Source organism: Salvelinus fontinalis, unplaced genomic scaffold (genome assembly GCF_029448725.1).
Source record: "Salvelinus fontinalis isolate EN_2023a unplaced genomic scaffold, ASM2944872v1 scaffold_0241, whole genome shotgun sequence".
NCBI classification, from domain to species: domain Eukaryota; kingdom Metazoa; phylum Chordata; class Actinopteri; order Salmoniformes; family Salmonidae; genus Salvelinus; species Salvelinus fontinalis.
Window position 1 is genome coordinate 186,099 of NW_026600450.1, and position 19,626 is coordinate 205,724.

The 19,626-nt window shown below is 43.2% G+C and overlaps 3 protein-coding genes across 3 annotated transcripts in view; 2 read left to right on the forward strand and 1 right to left on the reverse strand.

Moving 5' to 3' along the window:
- Positions 1-19,626, forward strand: part of LOC129844855 (zinc finger protein 664-like) — a 168,618-nt gene that overhangs the window by 124,915 nt on the left and 24,077 nt on the right. The window lies entirely within an intron of this gene.
- The window catches only part of LOC129844857 (gastrula zinc finger protein XlCGF17.1-like), a 31,398-nt gene that overhangs the window by 5,259 nt on the left and 6,513 nt on the right, over positions 1-19,626 (forward strand). The gene's annotated exons all lie outside the window — the stretch shown is intronic.
- On the reverse strand, positions 8,105-16,835 carry LOC129844853 (tigger transposable element-derived protein 1-like). Its single transcript, XM_055913009.1, has 2 exons — positions 16,162-16,835; positions 8,105-10,572 (listed from the first exon to the last, which is right to left on the reverse strand). The coding sequence occupies exons 1-2, from the start codon at positions 16,559-16,561 to the stop codon at positions 8,264-8,266; spliced, it is 2,709 nt and encodes a 902-aa protein (XP_055768984.1). The 5' UTR covers positions 16,562-16,835; the 3' UTR covers positions 8,105-8,263.

Genomic DNA, 19,626 nt, shown 5'->3' on the forward strand with positions numbered 1-19,626 from the left:
CCCCATCACCAATCAGCCCTGCCATTGTTTGTATTCATACTGTTTTGTAAAGGATGGCTTCTTGTCTGTTAGGTTGTATTCCACTGGGAAAGTGATTACAGTTTTCCTCAGTCGCTTTGGTGCATTTCTTAGATCAAAAGTGCAATTCTTGATACGACTTGTACGAATTCCAAATCATCTAGTCACTTGTGCACATCATTAAAGCAATTTCTTATTCCTTTGAACAAGTTGCAATTGATAATGTACAAGTGTCAGCTTTTTTCCACATTATCAATTGCTCACGTCATGTTGATCAAAATATAGTAGATGGTTCTCTGTTGAATAGTCTTACCCCTCAAAACATCTAGGCATTAGTTCCTTGCATAAGCCATTACATGCAAAATTGTTTAACTATTTGTCATAAACTGTCAAGCATAGTTTTACACATTTCTATAAGACCTTTTGTACAAAAACGTAAACTGATGAATCGTGCAGGTGAAATTGACCCTCACTCATGAAGGAATGAAGTTTTGATTTACATAGCCTGGAATTTGTGACAATCACTGCATTCAAACCTGTGTAGATCAGTCAATTTTTAATATACAGACTTAAAACTCAGGATTCTGTAACAGCATACTCCATTCAAGATATGTGTTTACTGTGACAACCAGAAGTGCCTTAAGATGGTGTCATTGATGCTGTTTTGAAGGGGTAAAAGGTCAGAACTTTTCAAAACTTCATATATGTGATTAGACAACCCTCGTGAACTGTAAATCAGTCATTTCTCCCAACAGATGTCAAAGAAAAGCTCTCACACACACACACAGCAGGGATGGAGTGAAAAAGTGCGGTGCTTAAAGACACACAAAGCCTGCAATGGCATTGCTATTATCTCCAGGCCGTGCCGAGTTCAACGAGATGCCCCGCTTGACCGTAGCTCACTCGGTCTGAGCGCAGCCACAGTGACAACAAGACGGACCCAGAGCTGGCTGTCTGTCTGTCTGTCTGTCTGTCTCTCTCTCTCTCTCTATCTCTCTCTCTCTCTCACTCTATCTCTCTCACATTCTCGCTCTCTCTCTTTCTCTGCTATTAGAATGTAAAGTCTCTCCCTATCTCTTTTGGATAACTTTATGAAATAGATACTCTCTCTCTCTCTTTCTCTCTCTCTCAATTAAATTAAATTCAATTCAAGGGGCTTTATTGGCATGGGAAACATGTGTTTACATTGCCAAAGCAAGTGAGGTAGATAATATACAGCAGTGAAATAAACAATAAAAATGAACAGTAAACATTACACATGCAGAAGTTTCAAAACAATAAAGACATTACAAATGTCATATTATATATATATACAGTGTTGTAACAATGTACAAATGGTTAACCTGTCTAGGATCAGCGTGGCGCTAGCGGCACACCCCCCCCCCCCCCCACTGAAAAACCAGTGCCGCGAAATTCAAAAAAAATATTTTTTTTAAATATTTAACTTTCACACATTAAAGTCCAATACAGCTAATGAAAGACACAGATCTTGTGAATCCAGTCAACATTTCCGATTTTTAAAATGTTTTACAGGGAAGACACAATATGTAAAGATGTACATCTATTACCTAAAAACACATTAGCATAATCCACCATCTTTTATTTGTCCACCAACACCAGTAGCCATCACCAATTCGGCTAAACTAAGATATTTATGCCCCTAACCAACAAAAAAACTCATTAGATGACAGTCTGATAACATATTTATGGTATGGGATAGGTTTTGTTAGAAAAAAGTGCATATTTCAGGTAGATGGCATAGTTTACAATTGCACCCACCATCACAAATGGACTAGAATAATTACAATGAGCAACGTGTTTACCTAACTACTAATCATCAAACATTTCGTAAAAATACACAGCATACACGAATCGAAAGACACAGATCCTGTGAATACAGACAATATTTCAGATTTTCTAAGTGTCTTACAGCGAAAACACAATAAATCGTTATATTAGCTTAGCACATAGCAATTAGCAGCCCAGCATTGATTCTAGCCAAAGTGAGCGATAAAAGTCAACATCGCCAAAAGATATTAATTTTTTCACTAACCTTCTCAGAATTCTTCCGATGACACTCCTGTAACATCACATTACAACATGCATATACAGTTTGATCGAAAATGTTTATATTTAGCCACCAAAATCATGGTTAGACAATGTGAAATGTAGACAAGCTGGTAAAGAAAAAGTCCTTGCGCCACTTAGACAGTGATCTACTCTTATACATAAATACTCATAAACGTGACTAAAAAATATAGGGTGGACAGGGATTGATAGACAATTTAATTCTTAACCTCTACAGAGTACCTAACCCGGATCCGGGAGCACCCCCCACACCCCCCACACTGATTAGCATCGCTAGCATAGCGTCACAATTAAATAGTAGCATCTAAATATCATTAAATCACAAGTCCAAGACACCCAATGAAAGACACAGATCTTGTGAATAAAACCACCATTTCAGATTTTTTAAATGTTTTACAGGGAAGACACAATATGTAAATCTATTAGCTAAACACGTTAGCAAAATGACACCATTTTCTTACTCCAACAGTTTCTTACTCCATCAGGTGCTATCACCAATTCGGCTAAACTAAGATATTGATAGCCACTAACTAACAAACAAATTCATAACATGACAGTCTGATAACATATTTATGGTATAGCATAGTTTTTTTTTTTTAAATGTGCATTTTTCAGGTATAAATCACAGTTCTACATTGCAGCTGCAATCTGATATAGTGCTGATGCAGCTAGAACAATTACAGAGACCAACGTTATATAACTAATTACTTGTCTTAAAACATTTCAGAAAAAATACACAGCGTACAGACATTGAAAGCCCAACATCTGGTGAATCCAAACAATATTTCAGATTTTTTAAATGTTTTATAGCGAAATTAGCATAACTAGCTAATTAGCATAACCAGGCCAGCCAAAACCAGCTGGACGCGCCCGACCAGTTCACATGCACGACAGATATATGAAATAACATCGTAAATTGGGTCTTACTATTGCTGGTCTTTCATCAGAATGTTGATCAAGGTGTCCTTAGTCCTGATGAGTCGTTCAATCCATTCACAATGGCAACTTCCCCTCTTCATTTAGCCTGGGTACTGGTCGACTGGCACGGTCCATGTCCAAAGTTAAAAAACTCAAAGAACGGAACACGGCAAAACTCCCGAAAAAATTCTAATAATCTGATTAAACTATATTGAAAAAACATACATTACGGTGATATGGTCACATGTATCAAACAAACTTCGACACGGAGATAGTTTTCATCCGTAACGTCAGCATAACAAAAGTCAATGGCTTCTCTAAACGCGCATCTCAGGAAACCGGAAGTTGTCGGTCACGCTAAAGAAATAGGTCTTATTTCACGTCAGTACAAGATAAACAAAAAATTTCTCCTCTGACGTCTTCCAGACACCCAGAGGAAGAAGAAGGAAGTGTCATTCGGGTCATAGGTCGCGTGACCATATATAGGCAGAGCTTTGAAGCGAGCATACACATCTTGCAATCTTTTTCTGGCTCAGGGAAAGTGCTGTGAAATGACCTGTGTTTGACTCAGAGACTCAATTGGAACGGTTTTAGAAACCATAGCTTGTTTTCTATCCAATGCTATATGGTTATATGCATATAGTAACAGCAATAATTGAATAAGAGGCAGTTTAGTCTGTAGAGGCAATTATGCTAATGCGAAACAGCACCCCCTGTATTCTCAAGAAGTTAACAGCCGAGGGAATTTTTATGATGAAAATGGAAAAAAAAAAAAAAATTTTAATATTATTAATAAAATGAAGATGCAGCTGTCTTTGAAATGATCAAACTGAACACACTGCTATCTTGAAATGTGGAAAAAGTGTTTTTAAATAGATCAGGCTGATACCCTACCTGAGCGAAAAAATGACACTTTAAAAGGAGTCTAATTTTGTCAAAAATACAAAAATGATACAAATTTCAACTCACAGGTACATTAATAGACCAAACACAAACATCTGTCATCTCGAAATGTCCTAAAAAGGTTCTAAACGGGCCCCCTGGGTCTACACCTGGAGAGCAGATATTTCAACTCGACAGATGTCAGAGTGAGTCTTTTCTCCCTGACCTGGTGGTTCTAATGACCTGGTGGTTCTAATGACCTGGTGGTTCTAATGACCTGGTGGTTCTAATGACCTGGTGGTTATAATGACCTGGTGGTAATAATGACCTGGTGGTAATAATGACCTGGTGGTTATAATGACCTGGTGGTTATAATGACCTGGTGGTTCTAATGACCTGGTGGTAATAATGACCTGGTGGTAATAATGACCTGGTGGTTATAATGACCTGGTGGTTGGCATAACACAAGCAGAACCCGAGAACAGGATGGCCTCCACCACACAGCCTGATGACACTGCACCAGCCTACCAGTCTGCTCCAGCCCAGGTCAGAATACCAGTCTCCCAGTCTGCTCCAGCCCAGGTCAGAATACCAGTCTCCCAGTCTGCTCCAGCACAGGTAAGAATACCAGTCTCCCAGTCTGCTCCAGCACAGTGTGCTCCAGCCCAGGTCAGAATACCAGTCTCCCAGTCTGCTCCAGCACAGGTCAGAATACCAGTCTCCCAGTCTGCTCCAGCACAGTGCGCTCCAGCCCAGGTCAGCCAACCAGCCTCTCAGTCTGCTCCAGCCCAGGTCAGTCAACCAGCCTCTCAGTCTGCTCCAACACAGTGTGCTCCAGCCCAGGTCAAAATACCAATCTCCCAGTCTGCTCCAGCACAGGTCAGAATACCAGTTTCCCAGTCTGCTCCAGCCCAGGTCAGAATACCAGTCTCCCAGTCTGCTCCAGCACAGTCTGCTCCAGCCCAGGTCAGAACACCAGCCTCCCAGTCTGATCCAGCCCAGGTCAGAAAACCAGCCTCCCAGTCTGCTCCAGCCCAGGTCAGAATACCAGCCTCCCAGTCTGCTCCAGCACAGGTCAGAATACCAGTCTCCCAGTCTGCTCCAGCCCAGGTCAGAATACCAGTCTCCCAGTCTGCTCCAGCCCAGGTCAGAATACCAGCCTCCCAGTCTGCTCCAGCCCAGGTCAGAATACCAGCCTCCCAGTCTGCTCCAGCAAAGGTCAGCCAACCAGCCTCTCAGTCTGCTCCAACACATTGTGCTCCAGCCCAGGTCAGAATACCAACCTCCCAGTCTGCTCCAGCAGAGGTCAGAATACCAGCCTCCCAGTTTGCTCTAGCACAGGTCAGAATACCAGCCTCCCAGTGTGCTCCAGCCCAGGTCAGAATACCAGCCTCCCAGTCTGCTCCAGCCCAGGTCAGAATACCAGCCTCCCAGTCTGCTCCAGCCCATGTCAGAATACCAGCCTCCCAGTCTGCTCCAGCCCAGGTCAGAATACCAGCCTCCCAGTCTGCTCCACCCAGATGGTCACCCACAACTGCAATCCTTATTGATTCAAATGGGAAGTTCTTAGAGAGGGAGAGGGAGTGAAAAGGGAGAGAGGCGGAGAGAGGGAGTGAAAAGGGAGAGAGGCGGAGAGAGGGGAGTGAAAATGGAGAGAGGCGGAGTGAAAAGGGAGAGAGGCGGAGAAAGGGGAGTGAAAAGGGAGAGAGGCGGAGTGAAAAGGGAGAGAGAGGGAGTGAAAAAGGAGAGAGGCGGAGAGGGGGAGTGAAAAGGGAGAGAGGCGGAGAGAGGGAGTGAAAAGGGAGAGAGGCGGAGAGAGGGAGTGAAAAGGGAGTGAAAAGGGAGAGAGGGGAGTGAAAAGGGAGAGAGGCGGAGAGAGGGAGTGAAAAGGGAGAGAGGCGGAGAGAGGGAGTGAAAAGGGAGAGAGGCGGAGAGAGGGAGTGAAAAGGGAGAGAGGGAGTGAAAAGGGAGAGAGGCGGAGAGAGGGAGTGAAATGGGAGAGAGGCGGAGAGAGGGGAGTGAAAAGGGAGAGAGGCGGAGAGAGGGGAGTGAAAAGGGAGAGAGGCGGAGAGAGGGGAGTGAAAAGGGAGAGAGGCGGAGAAAGGGGAGTGAAAAGGGAGAGAGGCGGAGAGAGGGAGTGAAAAGGGAGAGAGGAGGAGAGTGGGAGTGAAAAGGGAGAGAGGCGGAGAGAGGGGAGTGAAAAGGGAGAGAGGAGGAGAGTGGGAGTGAAAAGGGAGAGAGGCGGAGAGAGGGGAGTGAAAAGGGAGAGAGGCGGAGAGAGGGAGTGAAAAGGGAGAGAGGCGGAGAGAGGGAGTGAAAAGGGAGAGAGGCAGAGAGAGGGAGTGAAATGGGAGTGAAAAGGGAGAGAGGGGAGTGAAAAGGGAGAGAGGCGGAGAGAGGGAGTGAAAAGGGAGAGAGGCGGAGAGAGGGAGTGAAAAGGGAGAGAGAATCGGAGAGAGGGGAGTGAAAAGGGAGAGAGGCGGAGAGAGGCGGAGTGAAAAGGGAGAGAGGCGGAGTGAAAAGGGAGAGAGAGGGAGTGAAAAAGGAGAGAGGCGGAGAGGGGGAGTGAAAAGGGAGAGAGGCGGAGAGAGGGAGTGAAAAGGGAGAGAGGCGGAGAGAGGGGAGTGAAAAGGGAGAGAGGCGGAGAGAGGGGAGTGAAAAGGGAGAGAGGCGGAGAGAGGGAGTGAAAAGGGAGAGAGGAGGAGAGAGGGAGTGAAAAGGGAGAGAGGCGGAGAGAGGGAGTGAAAAGGGAGAGAGGCGGGGAGAAGGAGTGAAAAGGGAGAGAGGCGGAGAGAGGGAGTGAAAAAGGAGAGAGGCGGAGAGAGAGGGTGAAAAGGGAGAGAGGCGGAGAGAGGGAGTGAAAAGGGAGAGAGGCGGAGAGAGGGAGTGAAAAGGGAGTGAAAAGGGAGAGAGGGGAGTGAAAAGGGAGTGAAAAGGGAGAGAGGGAGTGAAAAGGGAGAGAGGCGGAGAGAGGGAGTGAAAAGGGAGTGAAAAGGGAGAGAGGAGAGTGAAAAGGGAGAGAGGCGGAGAGAGGGAGTGAAAAGGGAGAGAGGCGGAGAGAGGGAGTGAAAAGGGAGAGAGAATCGGAGAGAGGGGAGTGAAAAGGGAGAGAGGCGGAGAGAGGCGGAGTGAAAAGGGAGAGAGAGGGAGTGAAAAAGGAGAGAGGCGGAGAGGGGGAGTGAAAAGGGAGAGAGGCGGAGAGAGGGAGTGAAAAGGGAGAGAGGCGGAGAGAGGGAGTGAAAAGGGAGAGAGGCGGAGAGAAGGAGTAAAAAGGGAGAGAGGCGGAGAGAGGGAGTGAAAAGGGAGAGAGGCGGGGAGAAGGAGTGAAAAGGGAGAGAGGCGGAGAGAGGAGTGAAAAGGGAGAGAGGCGGAGAGAGGGAGTGAAAAGGGAGAGAGGCGGAGAGAGGGGAGTGAAAAGGGAGAGAGGGGAGTGAAAAGGGAGAGGCGGAGAGAAAAGGGAGAGAGGCGGAGAGAGGGAGTGAATAGGGAGAGAGGCGGAGAGAGGGAGTGAAAAGGGAGAGAGGCGGAGAGAGGGAGTGAAAATGGAGAGAGGCGGAAAGAGGGAGTGAAAAGGGAGAGACGGGAGTGAAAAGGGAGAGAGGCGGAGAAAGGGGAGTGAAAATGGAGAGAGGCGGAGAGAGGGAGTGAAAAGGGAGAGAGGCGGAGAGAGGGAGTGAAAAGGGAGAGAGGCGGAGAGAGGGAGTGAAAAGGGAGAGAGGCGGAGAGAGGGGAGTGAAAAGGGAGAGACGGGAGTGAAAAGGGAGAGAGGCGGAGAAAGGGGAGTGAAAATGGAGAGAGGCGGAGAGAGGGAGTGAAAAGGGAGAGAGGGAGTGAAAAGGGAGAGAGGCGGAGAGAGGGAGTGAAAAGGGAGAGAGGCGGAGAGAGGGAGCGAAAAGGGAGAAAGGCGGAGAGAGGGAGTGAAAAGGGAGAGAGGCGGAGGGGAGTGAAAAGGGAGAGAGGCGGAGAGAGGGAGTGAAAAGGGAGAGAGGCGGAGAGAGGGGAGTGAAAAGGGAAAGAGGCGGAGAGAGGGAGTGAAAAGGGAGAGAGGCGGAGAGAGGGAGTGAAAAGGGAGAGAGGGAGTGAAAAGGGAGAGAGGCGGAGAAAGGGCAGAATACCTGACCACTGTGACTGACCCAAACTTAAGGAAAGCTTTTACTATGTACAGACTCAGTGAGCATAAAGGTCAAATGTGTGATTTCATGAACTGGTATACAGTAATCCCTCGTTTATCGCGGGGGTTACGTTCCGAAAATGACCCGCGATAAGTGAAATCCGCGAAATAGAAAACTTTTTTTTTTTTTTTACAATTAGCAACTATTACATGTATACAAATACAGTGACTCACGTGTAGGCCGTTTCACTGCTCTTCAGACTGGGCCGCTGCATCCTGACTGCGCTCTGCAGTGTTCTCTTCTTCTGAAGCCCGCGGTGCAGGTGTGTTTGTTCGGGAGAAGAACATAGTGATAGGCAGCTGTTGTCGCTCTTTTTTCTTCTTTGCAAAAAGATCCTTGTACACCGACATGCCACCATCGATTACGTTGGAGAACTGTAATGAACGGCTCATCAAAGGGTCCCATTCCTCAGCTACTCGCTTAAGTTCAGTGGCCATTCGCACCATGGTTGCTAAGCGACCAAGCGTTAGTCCTTCCTCCTCATCTCTCGTGTCCTCTTCTCCCTCTTCTCTTTCATCGTCGCTTTGTGGCTTTGTCATTTCTGCCAGCTCTGCATCGGTCAGCGGCTGTGCGTCTCCATCAATCAGGGCGTTTATGTCATCCGGACTCATGTCATTAAAGCCGTCTCCTCCAATCTGTTTAGCCAGATTCACAGCTGTTTCTACGGCAGAGTGGTGGACCTCGTCAAGCGAGCCTCCGGTTGCGTTTTGCACTGCCTCTGGCCATAGTTTTTTCCAGCAGGCCTTCAGAGTTTCCGTTTTCATTTCCTGAATGGCCCTCTGAATGTTTTGGAGACACGATGCGATGGTGTATCCACGCCAGTAGTCCTTCAGTGAGAAATCTTGATCCGAGTCCATAGCGTCAACAAGATGTTGCAGGGTGTTGCGCGTATAGAGAGCCTTGAAAGCACGGATGACTCCTTGGTCCATGGGCTGAATCAGGGATGTAGTGTTTGGCGGCAGAAATTCTATTTGCACACCATCATATGCCAAATCATTACCGTGACCTCCGGCGTTGTCAAGGAGCAGAAGCACTTTAAAGTTCAGTCCCTTTCCTCTCAAATAACACTTGACCTCCGGGATGAAACAGTTTTTGAACCAATCCAGATTGAGCGCTTTTGTCATCCAAGCCTTTGCATTGTACATCCAGTAAACAGGCAAATCATCCTTATTTTTGTTTTTCAGCGCCCTGGGATTTTTAGACCTGTAAATCAGCCCCGGTTTAATCATGAAACCTGCGGCATTTCCGCACATAGCCAGGGTCAAACGGTCTTTGTGAACTTTAAATCCTGGGGCTTTGGCTTCTTCCTGCATGATGAAGGTGCGGGAGGGCATTCGTTTCCAAAATAAGGCAGTCTCATCCATGTTAAAAACTTGTTCGGGCTTATATCCCCCCTCCTCAATGATCGCCTTGAATTTATTGTTCACGAAGGCTTCTGCCTCAGCGGTATCCGCAGACGCCATCTCACCGTGCAGACAAACATTTTTAAGTCCAAAGCGTTTCTTAAACTTTTCAAACCAGCCCTTGCTTGCATTAAATGCGCTTGGCACTTTGTCAGCAGCACTTGCTGGGGGCCTGGCATCCTCTCCCACTGTGTCAGCAGCACTTGCTGAGGGCCCGGCATCCTCTCCCACTGTGTCAGCAGCACTTGCTGAGGGCCTGGCATCCTCTCCCACTGTGTCAGCAGCACTTGCTGAGGGCCCGGCATCCTCTCCCTCTTCCCCGTCACTGACAGCAAAGTTTTCATACAGCATTCTCGCTTTTGTGCAGATAACGTTTGTATCCAGGGTTATGTTTTTTTTCCTGCAGTCATTAATCCACAGAGCTAATGCCGTCTCCATCCGTACCATGGTCTTGTTGCGGACAGTTACAACCCTTTTTGCATTCGTATTAAAATTGACTGCTGCTGTCGTCCTTATGTTTTTTTCCTCCTTTTTTATGTAACGAACGGAAGATTCATTGATTCCGTAATGGCGAGCAACGGCTGCATAGCTTTTACCTTCCCTTAGCATGTCCAGAAGTTTAACTTTATCTGAGATAGGTAGCATCTTCCGCCGTTTGGGCCCATCCGCAGGTGCTTTTGTCGGTCCAGGCCGACAAAAGGCTGTATATGGTTTCTCTCCTGTGTGTGTTCTATGGTGTGCAGTCAGATGGCTAGATTTAGCAAAACTCTTCCCACATTGATCACAGCTATATGGTTTCTCTCCTGTGTGTGTTCTCTGGTGTACAGTTAGTTGGCTAGATGTAGTAAAAGTCTTCCCACATTGATCACAGCTATAAGGTTTCTCTCCTGTGTGTGTTCTCTGGTGTATTATAAGTTCTGATGAAGATTTGCAACATTTCCCACAGTCAGAGCAGCAGTGAGATTTCTTCCCTGTGGGTCTCTGCTGGTGTTTCTTGAGGAGTTCTGATCTGGAGAGACTCTTCTCTGCCTTGTCAGCATCATGAGGTTGTTGAGGCTCCGCAGAGATTCCACGATAGTCCCGTCTCTCTCCTGTGTGAACAACAAAGTCAGACGGTTAAAGGGCCACAACAGCAGAACTCCACTGTTTATTTGAGGTAAAAGGTGATGCCCAGAGGTCTGTTAAATTATTTTACAATTGTCTTAAGACAGTCAAACTCTAAGCAGTGTTCCAGACGACCTTTGATCTCCAAAAAAGGCCCCTTTCTGTGTTTGCTAAAATTGCAGCACGAGGGCGATGCACACACAATTTGATTGCAGAAACACCTCCCTGCTAATGAGGAAATCACTAGTTATGGATGTAGTATATCTGGCAATGAGGAAACCACTAGTTATGGATGTAGTATATCTGCCTGGAACAAAAATGGTGAGCAAAGATTTTTGTTTTCCACAATGTATTCTGAATATTACGGTGCATAATCAGCGCAAGATCAGGAGTGCTACTGAAGGAAATTCACATTAAGTTCTGTGTCTATTCACTAATTCACCACCGTGTGGGAAAACGCAGGGGGGTTCTCATAGGCTGACAGCAAAAATAGCCATTTACAGGTTGTTTATGAGTGCATTTCACATTACTATTGGATTACAACTGTTAGGCTCGTTTGAATCTCCTGCTTAATATGTTTGTGTTATTGTCGCAAATCAACTGCTTTATACTTATAAAACACTTCAACCAGTAAAATGCTCTTTAGCTAGCTTTGCCATCAGCGTGAAACTGAGGGTTTGTACATTAAGTGTTAAATAAATTGGCCCATAACTTCACCTAACAACAAGATAGACCTACTGTAGGACCCATAACTTCACCTAACAATAACATGGACCCATAACTTCACCTAACAACAACATAGACATAGGACTATATATAATTTAATATTTCAGGTGAAACATGGAAACTTAAATGTCTTTGTCATGACATTTCATAACCTGATCACCAGATAATTTTGTAAATAATCCCACAAGGCTACTCTGTAATGTGATGTCATTCTAAATGTCCTGAATAAAGGAAAATAGCTCTGTGTGTTGTACAATAGCCGATCCATCAAGGAACAGTTCTCTACACATTATGAGCTAAGTATCTCTGTGTGCCAACAGACTAACGAGAACCTACAGTAAATCAAGCAGACAATAACATTATAAACATCAATTTGTTAGGGATGTTGGATCCAACGTGGAGCACGGCATAACTGTCTTTACCAGAGTAATGAATGAAGAAGCACTTTGGTTGTTGTTGCATGTCGTGATGTTTGTCATGTGACTGTCATTCAGAAAATGATTTCCTGGATCAGCTGATGATAGTTGAACATGTGACTAACTAAACAGCTACAGTATTAAGTATTATGTGTAATTATTGAAAAACCACGTTAATGACAGTATCCATTTGGGTGTTGTCAATAAAGTTAAGGGGACTTTCGGTTAGAACCATTGGATTTAGCGAACTCTGAAATTATTGAAAACTGTTTTCCCAGCGTAACATAAGGAGACACTAAATGTGACGTAGTTAGAGAGCATTTCAGAGATCTGAATACAAAAAACTGTCCCACTGCAAGATCCCGTATTTAAGTTGAAGTTCATCATATGACAAGCGTAACGTTATGACTATAACTACTGTTCCATGAAGGAGGGAAACTAGGTACAACATACTATTAAATCCACATGTTATGACTATAACTACTGTTCCCTGAAGGAGGGAAACTAGGTACAGCATACTATCATATCCACGCCTCGCTGGAAGCCCCGCCTTCCACAGGTGATGAGCGTGAGGCTTGGATTTATTCCTTAAATTTAATACCGCTCTTCACCACCCCAGGAAAGGGCGGGAACAAACAGGTGTTGTACCTCGTTTCCCTCCTTCAGGGAAGTGTAATTATAATCAAAGTTACACTCCCTTTCAGTCATTCAACTTCGGTACAACATACTATGGGGAAATGAAATCATTCACCAGCCGACCCAAACGGACACTAAATGAAACGGCCCCCTGCAGACCACCCAGACCTGACCCTACAAGATGCGTCAGTTTTGTCAATTTATTAATTGTCTTTTGTTTGAAACACTCCTTTCAATGTTGAGTAAGGACGCACACCTGATTACCCATATAGAACTAGGATTAATCTATCTGGCCGGCACACAAATGTAGGTCTATGAATGTGCCCATTTGGGGATGTCTGATAGTATTTCTCATTGTCTTAACGCTGCACCACTAATGAGTTGTGGAGCTTCTCAAAGTAATTTTTTCTTCACATCCAAACAGCAAGTAAACAAAGTCTAATCAAAATCAATTGCAAATGACAATAGTTCCTCAAAGTATTTTTGGAAAATCTTTCCTGCTCTCGCCCTTTCGATAACCACTCGGCATAAAAGGGAAAAATGTAATGCTCTGATCCAGTGGAAATGTCATAAAATACCGGATTACTGTCCAGAACTCACTGGAGCAGGAAACTGAGGGCCTAGAATATTTTATACAGTGTTGCAAGCTTGCTATCCGAGTTTCCTGACCCAGGTGATAGTTGATACAATGTTTCAAGTTTGTAGTAGACAGGCCATGTGCAGCCAATGTGATTTCTAGGATATTTATTTTTATCAGGATATTTTCTACCTGCAGAATGCAATGTTTTTATTTGTTGGCTTTATGTAGGCTATCTTTACATAGTTGGCAATGTCAATAAAAGTTACTTTTAAATTTGTATAATTTTCATTTAGACAGAATGTAGATTAATCACAGACAATAATTTTGAGATACTATTATAAATTAAATGAAACTGTTCCAGTAAAATGTGCATATGAAAATCATAACTGGCACCAGATCAGTAGAAATGGTCAGATAAATTGGCACTCCAACTGGAAAAGGTTGCCGACTGCTGGTGTAGTCAATTACTGGTCTATTAGTCGATCTATCTGTAGTCTATTAGTCTAATTCTGAAAACTTCAGGAGCAGAAAGGCAGAATTTACAAAGTCCAGCAGCAGAGGGGGGGGGGGGGGGCTCCCACCGGTCGGGTTGTGTTGACGACCGGCTCCCTCCGGTCGGGTGGTGTTGACGACCGGCTCCCTCTAGTTATGACTTCGAGTCATTTGTGTGTCTTAATTATTTAATCAAACAGAATGCTTAAACTTCACTAGGGTAGGGGGCAGCATTCGGAATATTGGATGAAAAGCGTGCCTAAATTAAACTGCCTGCTACTCAGGCCGAGAAGCTAGGATATGCATATAATTAGTAGATTTGGATAGAAAACACTAAAGTTTACAAAACTGTTAAAATAATGTCTGTGAGTATAACAGAACTGATATGGCAGGCGAAAACCTGAGGAAAATCCATCCAGGAAAGTACTATTATTTTGAAAGGCTGTTTTTCCATTGAAAGCCTATCCACCATACAAGACTTAGGACCCAGTTCAAGATCTCTATGGCTTCTTCTACATGTGGCCAGTCTTTAGGCATTGTTTCAGGCTTTTACTCTGAAAAATAAGGGAGATACAGCACTTTCAATGAGTGGACAGCGGAAATTTTCAGCCATGAGCCCAGCGCGTGATCGGGAGCGGGCATTTCTTGTTTACCTTTTCTATTGACGAAGCTTTTGTCCGGTTGAAATATTATTGAATATTTATGACAAAAACAACCTGAGGATTGATTTTAAACATCGTTTGACATGTTTCTACAAACTTTTATTGTACATTTTTAAACATTTCGTCTGACGTTGAGAGCGCGTATTGTGACTTTTGATTACTGAACTAAACGCACCAACAAAACGGAGGTTTCTGGACATAAAGAGGGACATTATCGAACAAAACAAATATTTATTGTCTAACATGGAGACCTAGGAGTGCCACCAGATGAAGATCATCAAAGGTAAGTGATTAATTTTAACACTATTTCTGACTTTTGTGACACCTCTCCTTGGTTGGAAAATGGCTGTATGGTTTTCTGTGGCTAGGCGCTGCCCTAACAAAATCGCATGGTGTGCTTTTGTCGTAAAGCCTTTTTGATATCGGACACTGTGGTTGGATTTACAAGAAGTTTATCTTTAACATGATGTATAATACTTGTATGTTAGAGGAATTTTAATTATGGGATTTCTGTTGTTTTGAATTTGTCGCCCTGCAATTTCACTTGCTGTTGTCGAAGTGGGACGCTACCGTCCCACTGGTGCCAGACAGGTTAAAGCATCAGACAAGTTCAGTACGTATATTTGATTTTATAAAAACACATGGGGCGATTGGTAGAAAGAACAGATGACTCTTGGTTGACCAAGATGTATTTTAGTTGGGGACAGCACTAGAACATGATTTTGGGGCTCCCAGGTGGCGCAGAGGACACTGCATCTCAGTGCTTGAGGCGCCACTACAGACACCCTGGATCAAATCCAGACTGTATCACAACCGGCCGTGATTGGGAGTCCCATAGGGCGGAGCACAATTGGCCCAGCGTCGTCCAGGGTAGGCAGCCATTGTAATTAAGATTTTGTTCTTAACTGACTTGCCTAGTTAAATAAAGGTTACATTTAAATAATTTAAAAAATGGTGTTTCAGGACAAACCATTTTTTACAAATCCGTCAAGGCACCAACTTTGAGAAGGGTTTAAAACAAAGGTTTCAAACCAATTCATGAATGTAATTGAATCTAGGTATGTCTTGCCTTTAATGTAAGGGCATGAAAAAAAAATGTCTGAATATTATACAATGACTTATCAACAGCTCTAACAATTTGACCCCCACAGGAAATCTTCACTGGCAATTCTAGAATATACTATATATCCTAGAAATCTGGTTAAACTATCATTATGACGTCATGGATGAATTCTAGAATATACTATATAGCCTAGAAACCTGGTTACACTATCATTATGACCTCATGGATGAATTCTAGAATATACTATATATCCTAGAAACCTGGTTAAACTATCATTATGACCTCATGCATTGCCAGTTCTTGTATTCATAGTGTAGTGAATTCAGGGGGCAGCCCTGAGCTGAACTCAAACCTGGGTCCAGTGACTGTCAAGCCAACACCTTATAACTGTTATGCCAAGATGTCTGAACTTCTTGACGAGGTCGCTAGGTGTTGGGTTACGGTTGATACAATAGCTTTCTCTATGAATTTGAGAGTGGTTACATTTCTCCAGCCCCCATCCCTCAGCTGTTTATCAAACCAAGTCTCTTGGCAGCCATTTTGTTGCTGTTTAAATACTAGGTTGTCCTTTAAAAAAAGCCACACATCAATCAACCAATCTGCAGTTGAAACAATAACAAAGCAGTCATTCCACCACTGTTTTGTAATAAGATGATGATGGGGCTGGAGACATTTAACTACTCTCAAATTCATAGACAGACCTATGGATGCAAGGACTGACCATCCATGATATCAACATTATAGTTTTAACCATGTTGAGGCTGTTGATTTACATTGTTTCTAAACATTGGAGTAAAAAAAGCTTATTTTGGGTTCTGATGGGGTACAACAATTGAACTAAGCTCATGAGGCATGTGTTATATTCTTCAAGAATCAATGGCTATAAATAAATAATGTAAAAGTCAAAATATGGATGTAGCAATTGCAGATTTCCCCTTTAACACCAAACATCAGTTCAACAACTGCAGGGTTTGTACCTCTGTTTTTAAGACAGTACTTACCAGTGGTAATCACGGCCCGGTTTCTCAAAACCATCTTATGGCTAAGTTCATCTTTAGAACCACTGGATGCCTTAAATTGCGTTTGGGAAATCGGGCCCAGATATCCAGTTTCTTCCTCCTCTTCTTCCGATGAGACCGTAATCCCCCCCTCCTCCGCTTTCACTTCAAACACGGAATCCTCCTCATCTTTTACTGTAACACCCTCCTCCTCTTTCACTCTGAACGCCTCTTCTTTCACTGTAACGTCTTCCTCTTCTTCTTTCCCTGTAACAGCCTCACCCTCTACTTGTTTTTGTATTGTAACATCCTTCTCTTCCTCCTCCTCTTTGATGAGAGCTTCTTTCTCCGTCCAACAGACCGTCTCTTCTTCAGCAGGAAGAGAGTAATTTAGTGAACTCATGGTCGGAGATGTTAGCTAGCTAGGCTAATGCTAACTTAACCAGCCCGCCAGCTGAATAATAACAACAACACCGTAAATATGAAATGAAATAGGATAACTAACTAACTAGACGACAGACGAGGGTTTAAAATACAGTGGCTAATATACACTAAAGCGTCTAAAGAGCTTTATGGGTCCGGCTATTTTGGCTAGCAAGCTACCGAGGTGGCGGACTAACTGTTGCTGCTGCTGAAAGAAGCGTTCCGTCCACTAGATTATACGTCACACCTACAGCATTGCGTTCCGTCCACTAGATTATACGTCACACTTACAGCATTGCCTTAAAATCGCACACCGCCATCAGCTGACTGGAGTGGGTAACGCTCAGTCTGAACCTCTGACTGCGATGGAGATGTGCGACTTTAAGACAATGACGCTAGTGTGACGTAAAATATATATTATAATGTTCAGACAAAAAGTTAGTGTAGGAAGCATGAGTTTTTACTCACCAGTGTAACAATACAGTGTGGTTAAAGACTTTGTAACTTAGTTGTGTTCACGATCTGGTTCCCTATAAGCACAACCAGTTGTGTTTTTGAATTATCACATATGTATTAATTTATTTCGGGATTCTGGGTAATCCACAGCAGATTTATGGAGAATTGCTGTGGGTGAGTTCAAAATTGAATAGCCCGGGATAGAAATATATAAAGTTGACATTACATCATAAAATCCACCTTTTAAATCATACATTAGCAATTTATGTTTTAGGAACTACTGTTGTTGGTTTGGCGTCAAATAAGCCTCTCTTTATATGTTATTTGCCAAATCTCCGTTTTCCATGTGGGTTTTATGCTAAAGTTCCCTCTTTCAAGTTGGTATCTAACTGGAAAATGCATCTTCTTTAGGAATGCTATTTTTACCCTGTCGACTACTGATCGTTCATCCACACTGTGTGTCTCATCAATGCAGGTCATTTATGACAAATGTATAAAGTACATGTTTTATAAACTCATGAACACCAGCCAGTTTATCAGACCGGTTTTGTTAGTTTAGGTGTGTTATACTTCTTCGCCACCAGAGGGGGACATTTAAACATTTTCCAGGTTAATTTGATATATTTTGATACTAAAATATATTTATATTTATATTTATAAATATATTATATATTATTATTATAAATATATTATATATTTTATAAATTATATTTTGATATTTTGATACTAAAATGGATGACAGTTTATTCTGATGTAGTGAATATGAGACACATGGAAACAATTGATTCATTTATAATAGTAAATTATGAATTAGTAGGAATTGTTAAATCCACTATACGATCACAATGACTGATAGACATTTCAATAGTTTTTTGTTAGTATATTATAGGGCAGATTAATATAGAATTGTTGTGGGAGTGCTATTTATATCCCGTCACTACTGATCATTCATCCATACTGTGTGTGTCCCATCATTGCAGCTTTGATAATAAATGAACTATCCATCCATTGCTCCTTCCTTTGTTGACTCACTGACTTGAGAGACCAGGAAGGTCACACTAGCTCAATAGGTTGATATCTAGCTCAAGCTTCACCTCATGCTTTTCATTAACTGTGTGATTGTGTTATCTAGTGGGAACCCGTTAGCACGGTAGGCTCTGGCTTGAGGGAAGGGACTAGCTCGATATCTAGTTAGGTCATACTAGGTTGATATTTGTTTTGTCAACTTTTCGATATGGATGTTAATCAGCTCACTGGTCACGATAACAACACCCACCCGTAGCAAGCTGTTACGTGTTACATTTGATACCGGAGCTACGAGGCATGCGCTGAAAACGCTTAGCAGTAAACTTCAAAGCAGTGTCTCATTTTATTTATTTTATTTTTTATTTATTTTTTATTTTATTTTATTTTAAGTCACTTTATCAGCAGTGATCAATGAAGTCTGAAGCTTCATTTCGTCCCTAATCTTTTGATATGCAAACACGTTCAACACACATCATGTTTTAGTTGGGTTCTAACTGGTCTCCGGTAGTTGGGCTCCAGCTCGCTGACCATAGTCACTACTTTTCAGCATGTTTTCTGTGAAGTAGAGTTTTGTAACGTTTTCCACCTTGGCTTATTGCACGCTGACTGACTTCTGGAATCTATTTTGGATTTTCCATCATTCTGTATGTTGCTGCTCTTTTGACCTTCAGTTATGTTTTAGTTGGGCTCCAGCTCGCTGACCATAACCGTGCTGATTGGCTACGCTGGTTAGGCTAATAGCTAGTTGGCTAAATAGCTAATGTTATCTGGCTGGCTAAGATAACTGCATATAGCTAACATTCTTTGATTGGTTAGATGGCGTTATGTATTTCCAAAACTGTGGTTTACTTTAATCACTCAAATCATGAGTTCAAACGATTGGTTTAATTTGAAGTTATTTCTGTCGTAGTTTACATCATAGGTAATAGGCTGGTCCTCCATATTACTTCACACCTAACTTTGGCATTCTTCTAAATTCTGATTGGTTTAATGTAATAACTCCAAAAATAGAACTGTGAGGTGTTACTTTTCAGTGGAAATGTTTTAATATTTTATAAACAATACAAAAAGATACACATACAAACAACAACATAGAAACATTAACTACATCACACCTGCCCAGACCCACTAGAACACACCTCCATCTCCATTAAAACTACATCACACATGCCCAGACCCACTAGAACACACCTCCATCTCCATTAACTACATCACACCTGTCCAGACCCACTAGAACACACCTCCATCTCCATTAACTACATCACACCTGCCCAGACCCACTAGAACACACCTCCATCTCCATTAACTACATCACACCTGCCCAGACCCACTAGAACACACCTCCATCTCCATTAACTACATCACACCTGCCCAGACCCACTAGAACACACCTCCATCTCCATTAACTACATCACACCTGACCCACTAGAACACACCTCCATCTCCATTAACTACATCACACCTGCCCAGACCCACTAGAACACACCTCCATCTCCATTAACTACATCACACCTGACCCACTAGAACACACCTCCATCTCCATTAACTACATCACACCTGCCC

What these genes read in the sequence shown, in the direction of transcription:
- LOC129844853 (XM_055913009.1), bottom strand. Translation starts at nt 16,561, where the DNA reads ATGAGTTCACTAAATTACTCTCTTCCTGCTGAAGAAGAGACGGTCTGT. An exon ending in CCGGGCCGTGATTACCACTG is followed by an intron (nt 10,573 to 16,161) that starts GTAAGTACTGTC and finishes TTGTTCACACAG; the next exon opens with GAGAGAGACGGGACTATCGT.